Source organism: Musa acuminata, chromosome BXJ1-5, assembly GCF_036884655.1.
Source record: "Musa acuminata AAA Group cultivar baxijiao chromosome BXJ1-5, Cavendish_Baxijiao_AAA, whole genome shotgun sequence".
Taxonomy (NCBI): Eukaryota; Viridiplantae; Streptophyta; class Magnoliopsida; order Zingiberales; family Musaceae; genus Musa; species Musa acuminata.
The window spans coordinates 49786-69047 of NC_088331.1; the positions used below are offsets into that span (position 1 = coordinate 49786).

The following is a 19262-nucleotide window of genomic DNA, read 5'->3' on the forward strand; positions in this document are numbered from 1 at the left end:
ATTCATTCACAAGTTTCCCAGATTAATAACTATTGATCTCGTGACGAAGTGACTCATTCGTAGATTTGCGCTCAGATAGAAAATATATTATCCTAAAAGCCATTTAGCTCAGGGAGCTGCATCACATCAGACCCAGACCTGTGGACTCCTAGTCTCCTGCAAAATAGGCTTGCAAACAAACTAGAACGAATAGATAGATTTCGCATCGATCACCCTCTATGTGTCTATTGACAAATAATCAGGTCACAATAGTTGTGGTAGGGAAAGTATCCGCGCCAATAACTCATCCTACCACCTAGGCCGAGCAAGCCACCTAAGCAAAAAATATAGGAGCTCCCACTAATTCTTTATAGCCATCGACAAGAGATCAACCCATGATCCTTGCCTACCCCGGCTTCTCAAAAAGAGATCGTAAGAATCACTCCTTGTTGATCCTACGAAGAAATGGCCATTTCCTTATATTAATAGTCGGCGGTATGGTTCGTCTCCCTCGTACGTCCCTTTCAGACAATTGAAGGAGGGACCACTTTCTACCTAAATCAAAGCGGTAAAAAAGTCAGACATGGAATGTCATCCCAGAGACCCAACATCAACACTGACCTCGGGACGAACTGGTAAGCTACCTCTATTAATGGAACATGATGAGTAGGGTAAGGGGAAACCCTCACCCATCCCTGTCCTCACCGCCAAGCACTCAGGTGTAAAAACCTAACCCTAGGCTAAATAGGGACAAGCCAATAAACACCACACTCTTCTAAATATAGCTAACTCACTCTTTCCTCATCTCTTGACTTAAACATCAGAGGGGTCATGCTGAGACCTTCCTTAGAGTTGACCTATCATGTAGGATCCCTAGCGCAACTGAGGAGGAATTGAGAGACAACTCCCATGGACATGACAGACCATATTTCCAAAATTAGCTTACCACCTCTACAAACAGAAAACTCTCTACGCTTGTGCCTCAGACCAACTCTCCACAATAGTCCTCGATGTCAACTCCCCAAGGACCTACAATTTCGGTGCTAAACCAAGCCCAGCTGACTCATCAACCGACAGCTTCAGTATAACAATATTTTGGTGCTAGAAGGAGTGCTAAATGTCACAGCAATGTCCTTTCATAACTCCTATCAATGGGCGCTCTAGGTACCTGCTCATCTCATCAAAAGCCTTCTTAGTCCTCATGCACCGATTGTAACATCCCATTAGTCCCACATCGGAAGTGGGGAATATGTATGATTAGCTTATAAGGGTTTGATGAGTGTACTACGTTAACTCCCGCTTAGTATGACATTAAGGGACTCGACTAATCACACAAAGCCAAAAAGGTAGGCAACTCTTGCAAATCACAACTCACTATGATTTCGATCTTGTTCGGTCTTCAAACCATCATAGCCTCGAGAGACGACTAATCATGGTGTTCGTTTAAGTCAACACCATCATTACAAGATGAGTCTGATTCGATGATACACCCTCGAGAGACTCGACTAAGCATACTATATCCTCAGGTCAGTCCATGTCAAAAAATGATTTCCACATATAATAACGGAAGGCCACATGGGTCAATCTCATCGCCTTACGTTTATTGACTTAATATTATTATTGGAGGGATTTTTGATTTAATTTAGTCTCGTAGTTAAATATGATGTGTCACGCACACACACACACACACACATATATATATATATATATATATATATATATATATATATATATATATATATATATATATATATATATATATAAACATCCACACTAGAACCTAGTGTGATTAGGCCTAAGCCAAAAGGTATGATCACTCACAAAATCTCTATATATGTCTTGATGCATCTTCATATCAGGTGATCATCCGTCTCGTAGGCCCAAACATATGCATATCATATAAAAGAGAAATCTTGATCTCATCAAGAGGAGGTACAACTCTAAGAGAGATATAAATATATGTCGGATTAATTAATGAGAGAGAGAGAGAGGAAAGCTCGTACGTCTCAATAATAATCATATATATACATACACACATTGTATATGGTCCATGATCATCTATCAACAATACACATCATGTTTATACAGACTAACTAGGTAGAATCAATTAAATTCTTTAATTAATTTTGAATTAACTCTTAATCAATTAGACTTGGATTAACCCTTAATCCAATTTGGGAAACCCTAGCTAATCCATGTCACAAGGTGCCCTTGGCGGCCAGGAAACCTGGCAACCTATCACATTTGGTTAGTTGGGAAACCCTAGTCGCTAGGGTTGCCCTTGCGGCCAGGAGTCCTCCTGGCCACCAAGGCTACAAGCAGCCCTCGGCCAAGGCTTTCTTTATCATATCTAATGTCAATAAGTTTTTGGGTGACAAAACACTTCATACACCAAAAACTATGCTATTCTAATCTTAAATCGGTGAAAACATAACTTATTTACGAGAAAATTGATTCTACACAACATATAGTCAATAATCGATCATTGCACGAGCAACCTGGCTTTGATACCACTATTGAAAAACCTTAAGGAGCATCATATGCATAGTGAAAAATAAAAATAAAACTGGTTTCCCAAAACGGATTTATCGAATTATCATGTAAAGATCGAAAGCGTAAAACTCAAGAAACTAAAAACTACATAAAGGGTGTGAGATGTTCTCATCTAGGGGAACTCATATATCCCATAAGATCATATATCTTAGTCTATAGATGAAGGAGCTCTCACAAACTCTTCTTTGGCGGTGATCCACATGATGGACACAATAATGATGCTCCTCCTTGCATAACGCATTCTTTCCTCATAATCGCACACCACCATACAACAACATACAAGGAGGGATCGATTCCTCCTATTGTCCTCTCGCACTACAGAGGGAGCAGTCGAATGGATGAAGAAGGGGGGAGGAGATGATGAGGGTGGCGACTATAGGGGTCCACCCTTTGAGTCTCAACTCCTATTTATAAAGAGCCCCTTTACTTACCATAATGGATTATGCCTTAATAGGTATTAGATCTCCATCAAATTATCCTTGGCTTAATGAATATTGGATCCCTATCCAATTCTAAACTCTATTAGATCCATTAAAACAATCCTTATTGGATATCTTATATGTAATCATCTATTCGTCGTGTTGTCCACCATATGTGTGTGACCCTCTAAGCTCAATATTGAATTTGTCGTGAGTTACACCTGTTAGAACCTCTTTTGACTCAAAATTTCTTCTGACTCAATGAATTATTATTCTCATAATAATTTATTTAATTCATCGACTATGGGCATACTAGGCCACTACGCCATAGTTCTCAAACGATACAAGGGGATCTAATCCTTTGGACCTATCTGCCCTCAGTTATTGTGTACTTATAGTCCTTCATCCATCTAATATATCAAAAACCATATATCATACATAGTACTATCAGGCCTATATGGAATCTATCTGAATCTCACTCTAATCAAATTCTCATAGAGAACTCCTCTCTCAATCCGAATCTCATGTTTATCAGATTCATCATGATCTGATTGACCCTAGCCGGGGATTCGCTTGAGTGAGAATACACGAGATATTCCTCTCATGATACCGAGAGTAGATAATATTCTATTGACATATAATTACCTTCGTAAGGTTGACTGTCATTTCCAATGATCGTTTGTATTATATCTAGAAGTTTCAGACTTATAAGTTTGATATCAAATAATAGAGTACTCATACAATGCATTCTTGGTGTTTCAAGTCTAAGGACCAGATACACAATGAAATTATGAAATTGTTATATGATGATGAGATATCATTAACCAACCAGCATTTCGTAAGCGGATCATTCAATGAACTCATTCTCCAATGAGCACCTGTACTATATCTCTAGTGCCCCTACACAAGCAGTTATGAGACTAGCTTTCTCCATCATATAGACGGGCATATAGCACATTAGTCTATCATGTTATCTCAATGTCCCTCTCGAGTAACCTATGACCAAAAATATTTATAGTATGTATTTAAAGATAAATTGATCTCATTATTATGATCTAATTATGATACAATTGTCATTACACAGATCAAAAGATATTAATATATATATAATTCAATATAAAGTAAAAAAGTATCATAATCATAATAACCAAAAGAGATTATGTAACGTATCACATATTTTATCACTCACGTGATTGGGTTGCAGGACACCTGCAACACTGCCTCCAATAATGGCATCTAATGAGTAGGACAGGGGGGATCCTCACCCATCCTTATCCTTGTTGCCAGGCACCAAAGTATAAAAACCTAACCTCAGGTTAAATAGGGGTAGACGGGTGAACACCACACTCTTTTGAATATAGTTAACTCATTCTTTCCCTATCTCTCTGACTTAAGCATCGAAGGGGCCACACTAGGACCTCCCCTGACGATGACTTGTAATACAGGATCATCAACGTAGCTGAAGAGACATTGCTAGAAGACTCCCACAACAAGGCAAATCATCTTCCTAAGATCAGCACGCCCCCTCCACACACGAGAAGCTCTTTATGCTCGTGCCGTAGGCCAGCTCTATGCAACAGTCCTTTGTGTCAACTCTCATGAAAGGACATGTTCTTTCAATGTTAAACCAAGCCGAATTTACTTCGTTGTAATAACAAGTTGGAACCACTTCTTAAATAAGAATTATAGCTTTAGAGAGAGAAAGACCTCACCATTCATAATTTCTCTGTGAAAACATGGAAGAAAATGCCAAAAAAGATAGATTAAATGGCTGTGTTTATGTGGACATGTCGATAGAGGCTTGCTAACGTTGTACCAACTCTTACCTCTCTATGAAGCCAGTTGACCGAAAATATCTATTGTCCGAGGAAATACTCCGATTTAGATTTAATGTATGATAGAAGGTTGAAAAGCAGAAAAAATGGCCGTGTTCAATTCGATGTATCATGAAACATATGTATGGTAGTAACGCCTTCAATCTCATGATAAATTTCCCTTCTTTGATAGAATTTCTTAACCATAAATGTTGTCTAGAAACATACCATGTAAGAGAGGATAATTATATATTACCTCCTATGATTAATTATGATTAACATCTCAATCCTTGTACTTTAAAAAATAATATTGGGCTCTTTATAACACTTATAAAGGTGAAACATTTAACCTCAATTCTATTTTATTGACAGAAAAAATAAAACGTGTTGTCACATGAAAAAAAAATTACGAATGAAAAGGATACAAATATAATTTAAATAACTTTTAAATTATTAATTTTATATAATTTTTATTGATTTCCTCTTCTCCTCTTTCCAAACTGCTTGCACACAGTCTATCGCACTTGTTGCGTGTCGCTCGCCCACTGAACCTGCTCGCTCGTCACTCGCCCACATCTCACCTATCACACTTACTCACCCGTCGCACCCGCTCGCCTGCCTCTCGCTCGTCACACTTGCTCATTCGTCGCTAAGCAAGTGCGATGGGCAAGAAGCAAGCGAGCGACAAGTGAGCAAGTGCGATGGGTGAGCGGTGGGCAAGCAACAGGTGAGCAGGTGCGGCAAATGAGAAAGTGCAACGGACAAGTAATGAGCGAGCAAGTGCGACAAGCGAGCAGGAAGGCACTATATATTACGGGTGAGCAGTTTGGAAGGATAATGAAATTATAATTTTATCTTTTCTATTCATATTTTTTTATATGTACGATTTTTTTTCCGTCGATGTTAACGATGTAAGAAGAATTATGATTAAATGTTTTACCTTCGTAATTATAGGAACCCAAATACTATTTCTAAAAATATAAAAATTAAAATATTAATCATAGTTAACTATTGAGGATAATCTATAAATTAACAACTCACAAGTACGTTCCATGTGCCATGGTATATATATATTCCGATCAAAAGCGAAAGCATGAATTCTGATACATACAGGTTCAACTATTACAGGTTGCCAACTGAAAAATAGCAAACCAATTCAAATAGGATTTGGTCATCCGCTGCTATGTGGCACATACAAACTTAAGCACAAAACGGTCGTAATTGGAAAACATTAAGGAAAGATGCATAATTACACCTCAAAGCTATAATTCATACCTCCTCCTCCTCCGCCCCTTTCCGCTATTAATACACCCCCACACCCTGTCCCTCCCTTTCCTTTTCATCCAAGCCACGAACTGAGAGAGGCTCGGAAAGAGAACGAGACGGAGACAGAGAGAGAAGGGGCGCAAACCTCTCTCCCTTCTCCTCCTCTTCTACCTTTTCCCTCCTCGAGGCGGAGGAGGGCAGCCTGAAGGGAGAAGCCGCGTCTTCTAACATCCGTGGATACTTGGTGAATTTGCAACTGTTGGGGCCTGGGCTTTCTGTGCTTGGTGCGTCCGTTGCCCGAGGAAATGGCGTCGGAGGGGTTTCTTTCGTTATCGGTGGTGGAGGACGTGCTGAAGCAGCATGGGACGATGATGAGCGACATCGACCTGGCCTCTAGGAAGGAGGAGGAAGCAGGTGATTCAGCTTATCATTTCAGTCTTTTACATGTCTTCTAAGGCATGCCGATCGAACAAGGTTTCTTTTTTCGTTTTTGATGAACTTCAAATGGTTTCGGATCAATGAGAGAGCTACCAAATGCTTATGATCGCCTTTCCTTCACCCACACTGTTTTGGAGTTTCTTTATCATCAAATTTTGTTCTTCCGCGCAGATGCTCCTTTTCTTTCGAAAAATACGAATACAATGAAGCAATTGCTGAGTATTTTTGCTGGTCTTGTCACAGAGATGAACATACTTTTGCTTTTGATTCATCCAAACAATCATATTAAGCAGATTTTTTTATTGATTTTTTTTTTTTATACTTCCCCCCCCGGAAAAGATCACCTATCTCGATCAGGTTCCGTGAAATCATGAATAGAGTTTTTATTGATCTATTTGCTATAGCAGCAACGAGACGGTACGAGGCAGCCGGATGGCTGAGGAGGATGGTTGGGGTTGTTGGTGCGAGAGATTTGCCAGAAGAGCCTACTGAGGAGGAATTCCGGCTTGGGCTGAGAAACGGGATTGTTCTTTGCAATGCACTCAACAAAGTTCAACCTGGTGCTGTGCCCAAGGTTAGCTTTTCTGGGAGGAGCGCAGTGGATTCTTTGTTTCTTCCTTTGTCTAATGACGTGATCCCTCCCCGAATCATATCATTTCCAGGTGGTAGAAGCTCCTGTGGATCCAACTCTCCTTCCAGATGGTGCTGCTCTGTCAGCATATCAGTACTTCGAGAATTTGAGGAACTTCCTTGATGCCCTGGAAGAGTTGGGTCTCCCAACATTTGAGGCGTCCGATCTAGAACGAGTGTGGCTTTTTCTTGGGCTAATTAGCTTTTCTCTTGTTCTTCCTTATTTTAAAATTTGAATTACAAGTTAAAAATCTTAAATTTCTAAGTTTTATAACTAATTATTCTTTTACATGTTCCTTTCCATAATCACTTCTTCTTCTATAACATTGCCCATTCGACTTGATCGTCCTTAGCGTGCATGCCTTCTTTTTAATTTTTTATTTCTTATCTTGGCTGGAGTACAGGGTGGTAAAGGCTCTCGGGTCGTGAACTGTGTTTTAGCTCTTAAATCCTATGGTGAGCATAAAGAAGGAGGCAGAAATGGTTCCTGCAAGTATGGTGGGGTTTTGAAACCTTCAAGCTGTGGTAAACATTTTGCAAGGAGAAACTTTGAACCTTTCATGAATTCCCTTGCAAGAAATCAATCAGCTGACAAAATCCAGGACAGTGTATCGGTGGAAGAGAACTTGAGCATTGATTTTTCATTAGAATCCACTGAAATGGTTGGTAAGCTGAAGGTCACAATTTATACAATGATTTGAATGATCCTGCATTAACTAAAAACATGCGTGATATGGTTCACAGACATCACATTCTCTGAATATGCTTGTGCGCACCATTCTGTCAAATAAGAAGCCCGAAGAAGTTCCATCGGTAAGTTAATTCATTACAAATATTAACAGTACATAGTGGATATGAGGTGAAAATTGTTTTCCTTGTTCCCAGCTTGTAGAGTCAATGTTAAGCAAAGTAATGCAAGAATTCGAGTGTCGGATTGCAAGCCAAAATGATCTGGTAGACCCTTGTACTTTGGTCATTCACATACTGCTTTGTTTATCTGAACAAGAGTGCTTCTCTTCTTTTTATCTTTATACTTAATGAGTATTACTTATTTTCCCTTCACTGACTTTATCTTCAAAATGATTGTGCAGCATCTTCTCCCGAAACCTGCTTGATTTTCTTCCTCAACTCAATATATGATAATAAATTTTATTTTTTGCCGCTGTTAGATTCTTGGAATAACTTCAATTGGTATTACTAATCTTGTTAGGTTACAACAACTGCAAAGGATCAAACTGATGGAACAATATCCTTATCTGAAGAAAACAATTTACCAGAGACTTCATCCAGTTGTTGTGAAATAGAGGTACCTTGTCCTATTTCGTACAGGGAAAAATCCAACAAAGTCATAATTATCAAACTAATTGTGGTATTCATTAGACCAAATATATTGCTGGTTGTGTGTGTTACAAAAAATTCATTTATGATTTGTGATTTATTAGACTTCAGTACCTCGTGATAAATTCATGTGCCTTTCTAATTGTTTTTCTATGATTTAGATGGTGAAGGCAGAGAGCACTTCTCCAAGTTTAAAAGATGAGAGTTTTAGTATGAGCTTGAAGGATGGAGAGACATCAAATACCAAGCTCCTAAAGCAAGGCCTACTTTTTGATGGACACACATCAAGTACCAAGCTCCTAAAGCAAGGCCTACTTTTTGACAGACAAAAAACAGAAATTCAGGTATGCTCTATAGCGGTCATTTTGTTTGAAGGATGGATTATGGTTGAGTTCATCAATCCGCATTGATGGTTGACGTCCTATGTAGGAACTGAAAGATGCACTTGTAACCACTAGAGCTGGTATAGAATTGATGAAAACTGAATATTCTGAGGAATTAAGTAATCTCGGTAAGATAATTAACTGATCAGTTGGAATTGAAGATCAGAACTGTTATATGTACCTTGAAGGCCCTTGTTTTCATCGTTTTTAGGGAAGCATATGAGGATCCTAGCTCATGCAATTCAAGGATATCATAAAATACTCGAGGAAAATAGAAAGTTATACAATCAAGTGCAGGATCTTAAAGGTAATATTATAGCTGGATCCTAAGAGTAATTATTAGATGGTGCAAACCTAATGCTTCTACTAATTTCTTTTGTATAGGGAACATTAGGGTGTATTGCCGTGTCAGGCCTTTCTTGCCTGGGCAGTCTAATCTGAGCACTGTTGGTCATATTGATGATGGAAGTATTACAATTCTTACCCCTCCAAAATATGGGAAAGAAGGGCATAAATCTTTTACCTTCAACAAAGTATTTGGCCCATTTGCTACTCAAGGTTTTTGATGCTCTATATTCAGTTTCATTTAGAATTTTCTAATGCAAACCACTGAATTAACCCCTTTAAATTAATGCAGAGGAGGTTTTTTCTGACACACAACCTTTGATCCGTTCTGTTCTTGATGGTTACAACGTTTGCATCTTTGCATATGGACAAACTGGAGCAGGAAAAACGTATACAATGGTAACGACATTGATATGAATATTTATCTTGAAATACTTCAGTTTAGCTCACAGTCATTTGTCCATTCGAACTTAATTTTTCATGCAGAGTGGACCTAAGGTACTCACGGAACAGAGTTTTGGAGTGAACTATAGGGCATTAAATGACTTATTCCATATCTCAAAGGAGAGAAAAGACACATTTTGTTATGAAATTTCTGTTCAGATGATTGAGATATACAACGAGCAAGTAAGAGATCTCCTTGCTAGTGACGGCCCTCACAAAAGATATCCTTTTATAAGATCTTGTTTTTGTAATACTTCATCTTTTGTTTGTTGTTTATTCATGATTATCTATACTTTTTACGCCTTAGAATTCCCAACCTATTTTCTATGGACTAAATGTTAGGTATTTTTATAGAACTTTTCTCCATTCTGTCCACATAAACCTTTACATGTTGATACATTAGATATCCGTAATAGTTCTCAGACAGGATTTGCTGTGCCTGATGCAAACTCGGTTCCTGTCACATCAACAACTGAGGTTATTGAGCTAATGGATATTGGTCAAAAAAATCGTGCTGTTAGTGCAACCTCCATGAATGACCGTAGCAGTCGCTCTCACAGGTCTGGTCATACTTGTGAAGGAATTTGCTTTGACTTTCACAGTGTTTGACCAATGGATTTTTTGGTTTACAGTTGCTTGACAATTCATGTTCAAGGAAGAGAGTTGGCATCTGGGGTTGTTGTTAGAGGATGTATGCATTTAGTTGATCTGGCAGGTAGTGAGAGAGTTAATAAATCTGAAGTTAAAGGAGACAGGCTAAAAGAAGCACAGCATATTAACAAATCACTAGCAGCTTTAGGAGATGTGATATCTGCCCTTGCTCAGAAGAGTTCACATATTCCTTATAGGAATAGCAAACTTACACAACTACTTCAAGATTCTCTAGGTAAGACCAAAATGTGACTTTCTAAGTTCTACATGTAACTCATTCTTCTGGAGTCATCATATGCTATTTTGGTTTTCTCAGGAGGGCAAGCTAAAACATTGATGTTTGTCCACATAAGCCCTGAGGTTGATGCAGTAAGTGAGACACTAAGCACACTCAAGTTTGCTGAACGGGTTGCAATGGTCGAGCTTGGTGCAGCTCAGGTAAACAAAGATAATGGGGAAGTCAAGGAGCTCAGGCTGCAGGTATTTCCTTTTCATTCTTGAGTTGCAGATCAATTTCTAACATATGATTTTTTTTGTTAATTTGCTCCCGCTCCCTGGTTATCCTAATCTTATGCCTTTGTTTCATTCTGCTTAGGTAGCTAGCCTTAAAGCAGCATTAGCTAAGAAAGAAGGTGAGCACTTGCGTAGTGCAATGTCTAGCCCTGATATATACGGGATGAAATCTGGTGCAACATCTCCTGCACATCCAAACCATATGCAGACGATGGAGGATTTTGGAAACATAGAGGTATATTTACTCTAGTGTGGAAGATTGTTGTGTCTTTTGTCCTGAATATGCAAATATTTAGATTTGCCTGGAAGACTTGATATTTGGTAGAATATAATGCTGTGTCAAAATTAACATATGTAGCAACTGTAAGCCTATAGAATTATAGGCATATGCTGGGACATTGAATTTTCGACTTTTAACATATCTGGTTATGAATTTAAAGCTTCTGGATCAGGAATGTTAGCTTTTACTCGAAAGAAATTACATAGCCACATATGTAATCAAGGGTCTGATTATGATTAGTACATGGCCACATATGTCATCAAGGGTCTTGTTATGATTAGGATCTCTTCCAAATATTCTCTCTCTCTCTCTCTCTCTCTCTCTCTCTCATCTCAATGCATGGTGACAAAGATGTTTCCATTGAGAGCTCTTGGATCTGATGCTTTAATTCTGGGTTGTTTCTTGACACTTCAGGTGCGGAGCTGTTCAGCACTCATGCAGGAGCGAGCAGATATGGATCTCCAAGACCTTTTGACAGCGTCAGATTCTTCTTCTTGGCCAGAAAGATATCCCAAACTTTTGAAGTTTGGAAGCAAAGAAACGGGTGAGGATGTCATCCAGAACGAGGATGCCCTGAGTGCCTGGGAAGGAGATAACCCACATGTGCCAGATTCATTTTACCAGGGATATATTCCTGATGTGAGAGCCTTCGGGGATCAGCACAGAAGTCGGGCTAATTGTATAGCAACTGAGGACTTGGATGATTTGGATTTTGCAACAAGTGAATCTTCAGAGCAAGATGTGCTATCGCAGTCCAATCTCCCAAAAAGTAGCAATGCAGTCGATAGGATCAAGCGGCCTCAGTCAGGTTCAGTGAAGAGCTCCGACGTAAGGTAATTCAGTTGCTACGAATTTGAGCACTACCGGTAGAACACGATCTTTATTTTTTTGCTAGAATAGATCGTCTAATTTGTGAGTCACACACTATTAATATCAAACAACTTGCATTAGAGCACAAGGTAGAGCACGTCATGACTTTTAAAGCAGCAAACCACCCCTGCAGTACTAAGATTAAAGTGCATCCTATGTTAGGTCTTGGTTCTTGCTCTAACTGAACAACAAAAGTTGCCTAGCTATCTACCATTGCATAAATATATTATTTTCTGTTATCACCGAAGAGTAGTAGTGAACTGAATGTACTTCAACAGTACATGGCCGTGATCATAAGCAAGATTTGGCTTCTCGATCCTTTTCACTGTGAGCACTTGATAAAATGTTTGTAATCCTTTCATCGGCTGTGAATACAGGTCAGCAAGTCGCAGCCACTTGCCATCTCCATCGAGGAAAATATCGAATGCGCCTGGCCAAACAGTGAGCCGCTCCACTAGACAGCCAATCTCAGGTGGCATCGATGGGAAACGAAGGCCCAATGCGAAAACGGGAAGCAGAAAGTAGACTGATGGTAGAATGCATGGCTGGAGATTTCCTGGTTTTTCTCTTGATATTAATGGCAGGAGAGATTGAGAGCTCTTCACTCATGTTCGTCGGTAGCTGCTAACTCCAGCTGGTCGTGTCTGTCTACACGGTGGTCATCTCGGTCTATGCACAAGGCTAGTCTTTCTATCTATCTATCTATCTATCGATCTGTTGAAGGGGTTGGATCCATTGGCCAATCAGTTCATTTGCCTTGCGTGCACTCCGAACAAGAAGTGAAGGGATGGATGAGGAACCAGAAAAAGGTTAGAGAGAAGAAGAAAATGAAAACAAGATGTGGTGCATATAGTAACTTTTTTTCTATCTATTTTTCTTCAGTCTTTTATTGTTGTTGTTGATATTATTATTGTGAGAGAGACCTCTCCTCTCCTAGTCTTGTGAATGTTTGTGTTGGGTGGTGGACGATCAAGATCACCAAGCCTTCATGATATTTGACTTTATGTCGAATCATTTTTCATCCCATTGGAATGGACTGAAAATTAAAATATCATTTTGGAGTGCGAAACATACGGCGTGTGTGTGTGTGTGTATGGTGCGCAAAGTACGTAAAAGATTGACATAGCGCATATGCTATTAGAGAATGGCCCATGCATGCATGCAGCATCTCTCTGGCTATCGAACTCTGCAGTCTGAATGCAGCGAATACCAGAAGCTATCACAGCCCGAAATCGACTGAAACAAAAATAAAGTCATTTGGCAAGCGTCTTAACGTGGAGCATCCCACCACTTGGAACCGTCGTAGTAGACTGTCCATGGAGCAAGCATCCAGTGATGTTTTATTTGGATTTCTTTTTCTGACTACCATTAAAATCACGCATCCGACCACATTAATAGGATAAGCATCCCGAGTGAGATGACGAGATCTAATGGTCATAGAAGAAAAACTTCAGATGTAGGACTGAGAGTGTTCTATTCTGAACATATGCTGCGCGCTAAGAAATCACTCGGTGAAGGTTTCTTCTCTCGGGAAGCTCTGAAGTCGGTCACTCTTTCCAAGTGTCCGAAAGAAGCACAAGGCTACGACATGCATGCAATATCTCGTGCATGTTGGTTGGGTTGTCTTTTGCTTATATAAAATCTGTTGCTTTCTCCTGCAGTATTATAGACTTTGAAGCCACCTAAAATGTGGGAAGCACAACCTGTGGATCAACACCCTTCATCATCGAAAGCTGCTGAAAGTTGACAGCCTGACATTTAGAGGTGAAGACATGCTGGACGCCCGAATAGGAGACACTAACAATCATTAGTGTTAAGGTATTGTTACTTCAGTTTTGAAGAGGGAACCGCACCTTTCTTTCTTTTTTTTCCCCCTTCTTTATTGTAGTAACATGGAATACACTAATCATTCCATGGCTGATTTGATTTCCGTTCTGGATTCCCACACACAGGATAAAAATATACAAACTACTAACCAAGACCAATAGGATAATGACAAATTACAATATCAATCAAACATCTGAATTCCAACACCAATCAAAAATTTTTCTTACAGGTTTTGAATGAAGAAATCTAGCTGTACAAGCAAGCACGCTATCATCTCTGATGTGGAATATTTGTTTGCTGGGAACAGAACAACCCTCAACTTGGGTACTATGGCAAACAGTACGCGCTAAACCGATGGTAGAGATGAAAAGGTATTCACTTTTGTTGGGATTTATTGGAAAGAATTGGCACAAATATTGATGAGCTCAAGTTTTTCGATTGTACAGAGGAGAATGAACAAATGGTACTCGCACTGCAAAAAGATATCATTAGATTTCCGCGATAGCTCTAAAGGTTTCAAGGGAGAAGCAGAACAGAGAAGAATTCAAGCTCAGGTCCAAGCATGGCTGTGGAAAGACCGAGTCAGAGAATCCAGCGACATTGGAACAAGTCCAGGGATCAGAGAGGTCTGAGGTGATAGGCAAACTGATATTCGCAAGGCAGATGGCAGTGAAGGGATCATGATCGATTCCTGAAAATACTCCAGCGTTTGAGATGTTGGTACCGACCACATCCTTTATGGTGACTCGCCTGACTACCGGGAGAACATCAGGATCATATTGGTCATCAGGATGGGCCCCACAGTAACCTGTGAACTGAATTGCTTCATGAACATTTTCCATTTTCACATCTGATATGACAATATCTTCAATGTAGCCACCTCGCCCGCGGGTGGTCTTGAAGTTTATGCCAGTGTGAGAATTGCGGACATAGAGATGCTCCACACGCACGTCTGAGATGCCACCAGACATCTCACTGCCAAAAGCAAGTGCTGAACCAAGAGATGTCTGCAGATGGACATTGTTGATCTGAATATTCGAAGAAGGTTTGCCAAAAGAGATACCGTAGCTGTCCCAACCACTCTTGAGAACAATTGCGTCATGTCCGACACTGATGCTGCAATCTTCGATGTGGAAATTTGAACATGAATCTGCAGCAAGAAGATGAGTCAGACGCAGAATCAATTTGCCGATTATAGCATTATAAGAGGCTTAATCATACAAAAGAATGATCACTCACAGAAGGTCATTGTTAAACTCAAGCAGGGGTTGAAAACATGTAGTATGGTCAGATTAGAACTGAGGATCACACATATATAAAGATTCAAAATTTGGACCGGCAGTGCTGATAAATGGAATCTTATTGAAAAGCTTGAATTGGTATAGTATAATAACTTAACAGAGGATTTTATAAGTAAAGGACAATCCGCAGCAATATACAAGGATGCAGGATCAAGCAAAATGTATGGTTCTTGAAAAAAGAAAGGATTCTGGAAAGTTAATATTCGATCAGAGCATCTGTTGCACACATAAACTAATAAGTCTATGCTGGATGAGTCGAGTTTGGGAGAATGAAGCAGCAAAAAGGTTTCTCCATTTTGTAATACCTTGAGCCTTAGAATGGTAGAATCATGCAGATTATATACACTATAGCAAGTCATGCACTGGGCTCAAACCATTTCAAACACTTGCGTCCCATATCTTTATGTCATTATAATGGATTAGGAAGATAATGATCTTTTTGCCTTAGCACAGCATAAAACAGAAAATAATGACTGTAGAATCCTAGAGAATCGCTTAAAAACCATCAGTAAACTGTAGTAATATATATGAATCTTTATAACTAAACTTGAACTTCTTCTAGAAATTCTATGTATTATAAGCATTGATAAACAAGGAAAAAGACCATAAAAAAGAAAGATGGCCATTGATTCAAAGATTTGATTCTTACCTGGTACTATACCATCAGTATATGGGGAATCAGATGAAGCATGGATGATTATATTCTGGATCGTCACATTGCTGCATCACAGACAAGAGTAAATATCCATAGATGCATACAAATCCTCAAATTTCTTGACAAATTTAAACACAAATAGTTTTAGAACACACCTGGAATAGACTGGATGAATGCTCCAGGCAGGGGGATTCAAAAAGGTTAAGTTTGAAACCACAATGTCACTAGAACTCACAAGTTCAAGAAGATGAGGACGACTGTAGTTCAAGGTATGGGAACGAAACCACTCCCACCAAACAGAACCCTGCCCATCAATAGCTCCATTATTGCCTGTTCCACAAATCAATTCGAGCATGGTAGACAAAATGATGAGAACTTGCAATCATAAACAAGGAACGAGATCAATCAACCAAAGTGTTAAACAAAACATACCTGTTATCACCACATCAATCAAGTTGTATCCATTTATCAAACTGCGATGCCTTTCACCTGGAAGGTCTATCCCTCGACCATACGAGGGTAAAGGCTCAACAGGAGGCCACTGAGATGCATCCTAAAATTAAAAAAAAAGGGGCAAAAGCTATTAATTTTCAAACTGTAGCAATTTAAAGTTTTTGGAATTGATAAAGTTACATGAGACTTTCAATTCATAATGTATATGATTCCATGAATTTTAAGAAAATGGCAACTGGCTCCACTCGGTGTAATTGATTGTCTCCAAATCCAGGCCTGTTATAATTTCCAGTTTTTGATAGCAAAAAGTGTTAAAATATGATGTATGATAACTTATAGTTAAGAGAAGCATAATATCATCCACATAATAATATGTAAGGCACAATTGAAATGATATACAAATGTGCTAAGGTCCATACATAAAATAAAGAAGGTAGGGAAGACAAACGTTACTGGCATTTAACTATCATGGACCGCAACTGCCAATGCACAGAAAGTGGTTCCAGCATAGAATTTTATGTAAGGCCAGGCATAGACAGGAGTAGAGTAAACATGATCCCTGTCATAATTGGTTCTATTGCTTCCCTTCATACCTTTTTAAGGTTTTGTGAATGGTGATTTATGGATAATATTATTGATGTTAGTGTGGCAGTACACTATTCATGCCTAATATAATTATAAAAGATCTTATTGTAATCTGAGATAGGATATGCATGAAGCTAGCATTTGAAACAACAAATGCAGACAAAAATGGAGGATAACCATGAAAAGTAGATGTCTATGTGTTGCGATCAACACCTGACTGCCGATTATAACTGCATCTTTGTCGAGGAACAGAGTTAGGTGACTGGTTAGATCGAAACTTCCTGTCAGCCATCTCCCTTTAGGAACATACAACTGAGCACCACCCTTGTCAGCGAATGACCGGACATAGAAAACAGCATTCTGAAAGGCAACCGTATTCAGAGTCACTCCATCTCCCACTGCCCCAAACTCCGTTATGGTAACGCTGTGTGGTCTTGGTGTCGATCGACTCATGTGCTTACAATACCCATCACTCCTTTCATCGCAATCAAAAGCACTAGCAACTGCTAAAAGTAAAAGCACAGCTAGCTGCAGAAGAAAAGCAGTAGAAGAGGATAATAATTAGCACTGGCAACAGAAAGTATGCTTCCGGGTGACTGAAAAAACCACATAATTTCAGTTTCGATCTAAAGGCCAAAAACAAAATGGAAGCTTGCATTGGTTGGAAAAATTACGGAGAGGTAAATCAATATTCGAAGGAAGCGAGGAAGGCCAAACGATTTCTCCATTCACTTTGGACTTGTAATACGGACGGTGAAATGATTGATATTTTCTGGTGATGAATAAATGGAATGGGAACAATGGAAGCTCATCCATTCCATTGTTCAGAACACTCCATAGGTTTTCTGATTGATCCCCGAACTGAGAAGCGACAATGACAAACGTCACGATTCACATCACACTACTCCAATTCCTTAAACAGACGCACCGAATACTTTTGTAAATCAAATCATACACAACTTTCAGTCCAAAGTGACATCCAACAACAGAGAATACGTAAAAGAGTAAAAAATAATTAAGAAACATAAATGATAAAAATGGATTCTCAACTAAAAAGAAGGGCGACCATGCGCACGTCTATGTGAACCAGTGATTACATCACCACTTAAAAGGGAACAAGTGGTAGATGAATCAAACTTCAAATGATAAGCATATCAGGGAAACACACACTTTAATTTCGTCGAATCTCGACAACCCAGGTCACATAAGAAAAAACAGAGCAGACAACACCTGGGCCGGCAAAACGAAGGAAGAAACCAAAAGATCCGATTTTTACACAAATCCAATAATCGAAAGATGTTAACGAACAGGATAGGCCGTTCGTTCGACACATAAACAAAGGAACAATGAAAAACACACTTACAAGCCTCTTCATGAGCCTCTCGGCACAAAGGGCACCCGAAAGCCAAGCAGCGCAGGTCCAGCCGAAGAGGAGGCAGTACGAGAAAATGGCAGCAGACCAATCGAGGAAGGGAGAAGAAGAGGAGAAGAACCCAAATACACACACTCGAAGCTGACCTATTTATAATAGGAAAAACACAATAATGGGAGCATGGTTAATTAATCCTACGAACACCCAGAAACCGACTCCCCCGGAGAGCGGGTGAGGTCATCCGGGGAGGATGGCCAATGAAGAACGGGAGGTACGATCTGGGTCGGACGCCTTGTCTTGAATCCCCAATTCCTTCCTTGGATTCTCGGATGATTTAGTCGCAACGAAAAGAATAGGAAAGGCGTATTTTTGATAGTTTTGATGAAGCAGAAAAATATAAAATAAAAATAAAAAACACTAAAAAGAAGGAAACCATCCCCATGGCAAGCAAAGAGTGATGGATCTGACAAATCTAATACGTCGACAGAAGGGTAAAGCCATTTTCCTGCCCCCGCGACAGCTTGAGAACCAACTTGGCGTATTTGGCTCGAACAAAAAAACCCTGACAAACATATTTGCATTGTCACCGTATCCATATGCTGCCGGGGACGGATAGAGGGGCAGGAGATCCAGTCAATAAATTTGTAGGATCACAGATCAGCCGGTGGGATGATTTGTGGGAAATTTAATAAATGTACATACAGACGATTTATGAACGACTATGCGGAATTAAATTATAAGTGTATTCCTTAATTTCTGTGTCAGACGTAGAGAGAGAGAGAGAGAGAGAGAGAGAGAGAAAAGGGGGAGGGAGATGGGACGTTGACAAAAAAAAAAAAGAGAAATAAACAGATTTTACGAATCTCGTGACTAATGGTATAGGACTATATGTCCCATATGGTTCGATAGAGGAAGACAATGAATCTCTCATCATCAATCATGCCCGTTGATGGCAGCTTGCATCACTCTCACGATCGTCCTCTTATTATTCAAGTTAGATTTTAAAATCAATAAAAATTTTCTTTTGACTTTCTAACTACTAGCCTCAAAGCTACTCCTTCGGTATCATGTTGGTTTGAATTCTAGATGGAAGTAGATTGATCACTCTTAAGATATCGAAAAGTCATTAAAGATAATTTCGTTGAT

General features: G+C 39.4%; 2 protein-coding genes across 2 annotated transcripts; one reads left to right on the top strand and one right to left on the bottom strand.

Moving 5' to 3' along the window:
• Positions 1 to 6123: 6123 nt before the first annotated feature.
• On the top strand, positions 6124 to 12918 carry LOC135672815 (kinesin-like protein KIN-14P). The gene is made up of 19 exons (XM_065181204.1): positions 6124 to 6445; positions 6877 to 7043; positions 7132 to 7275; positions 7504 to 7761; positions 7844 to 7912; positions 7985 to 8053; positions 8310 to 8405; positions 8599 to 8781; positions 8867 to 8948; positions 9032 to 9127; positions 9205 to 9378; positions 9458 to 9564; positions 9652 to 9830; positions 10008 to 10169; positions 10242 to 10495; positions 10577 to 10740; positions 10856 to 11008; positions 11468 to 11886; positions 12301 to 12918. The coding sequence occupies exons 1-19, from the start codon at positions 6337 to 6339 to the stop codon at positions 12446 to 12448; spliced, it is 3033 nt and encodes a 1010-aa protein (XP_065037276.1). The 5' UTR covers positions 6124 to 6336; the 3' UTR covers positions 12449 to 12918.
• A 990-nt stretch (positions 12919 to 13908) lies between these two features.
• LOC135672817 (probable polygalacturonase) lies at positions 13909 to 18269 on the bottom strand. The gene is made up of 6 exons (XM_065181206.1): positions 18108 to 18269; positions 16958 to 17272; positions 16139 to 16259; positions 15862 to 16036; positions 15701 to 15771; positions 13909 to 14900 (listed from the first exon to the last, which is right to left on the bottom strand). Exons 1-6 carry the CDS (start codon positions 18117 to 18119, stop codon positions 14239 to 14241), a joined length of 1356 nt encoding a protein of 451 aa, XP_065037278.1. The 5' UTR covers positions 18120 to 18269; the 3' UTR covers positions 13909 to 14238.
• Positions 18270 to 19262: the final 993 nt, after the last annotated feature.

What these genes read in the sequence shown, in the direction of transcription:
- LOC135672815 (XM_065181204.1), top strand. Translation starts at nt 6,337, where the DNA reads ATGGCGTCGGAGGGGTTTCTTTCGTTATCGGTGGTGGAGGACGTGCTG. An exon ending in CATTAGAATCCACTGAAATG is followed by an intron (nt 7,762 to 7,843) that starts GTTGGTAAGCTG and finishes TATGGTTCACAG; the next exon opens with ACATCACATTCTCTGAATAT. An exon ending in CGTAGCAGTCGCTCTCACAG is followed by an intron (nt 10,170 to 10,241) that starts GTCTGGTCATAC and finishes TTTGGTTTACAG; the next exon opens with TTGCTTGACAATTCATGTTC.
- LOC135672817 (XM_065181206.1), bottom strand. An exon ending in CAGTTATAATCGGCAGTCAG is followed by an intron (nt 16,260 to 16,957) that starts GTGTTGATCGCA and finishes TTTTAATTTTAG; the next exon opens with GATGCATCTCAGTGGCCTCC. An exon ending in TACTGATGGTATAGTACCAG is followed by an intron (nt 14,901 to 15,700) that starts GTAAGAATCAAA and finishes TTCTTGCTGCAG; the next exon opens with ATTCATGTTCAAATTTCCAC.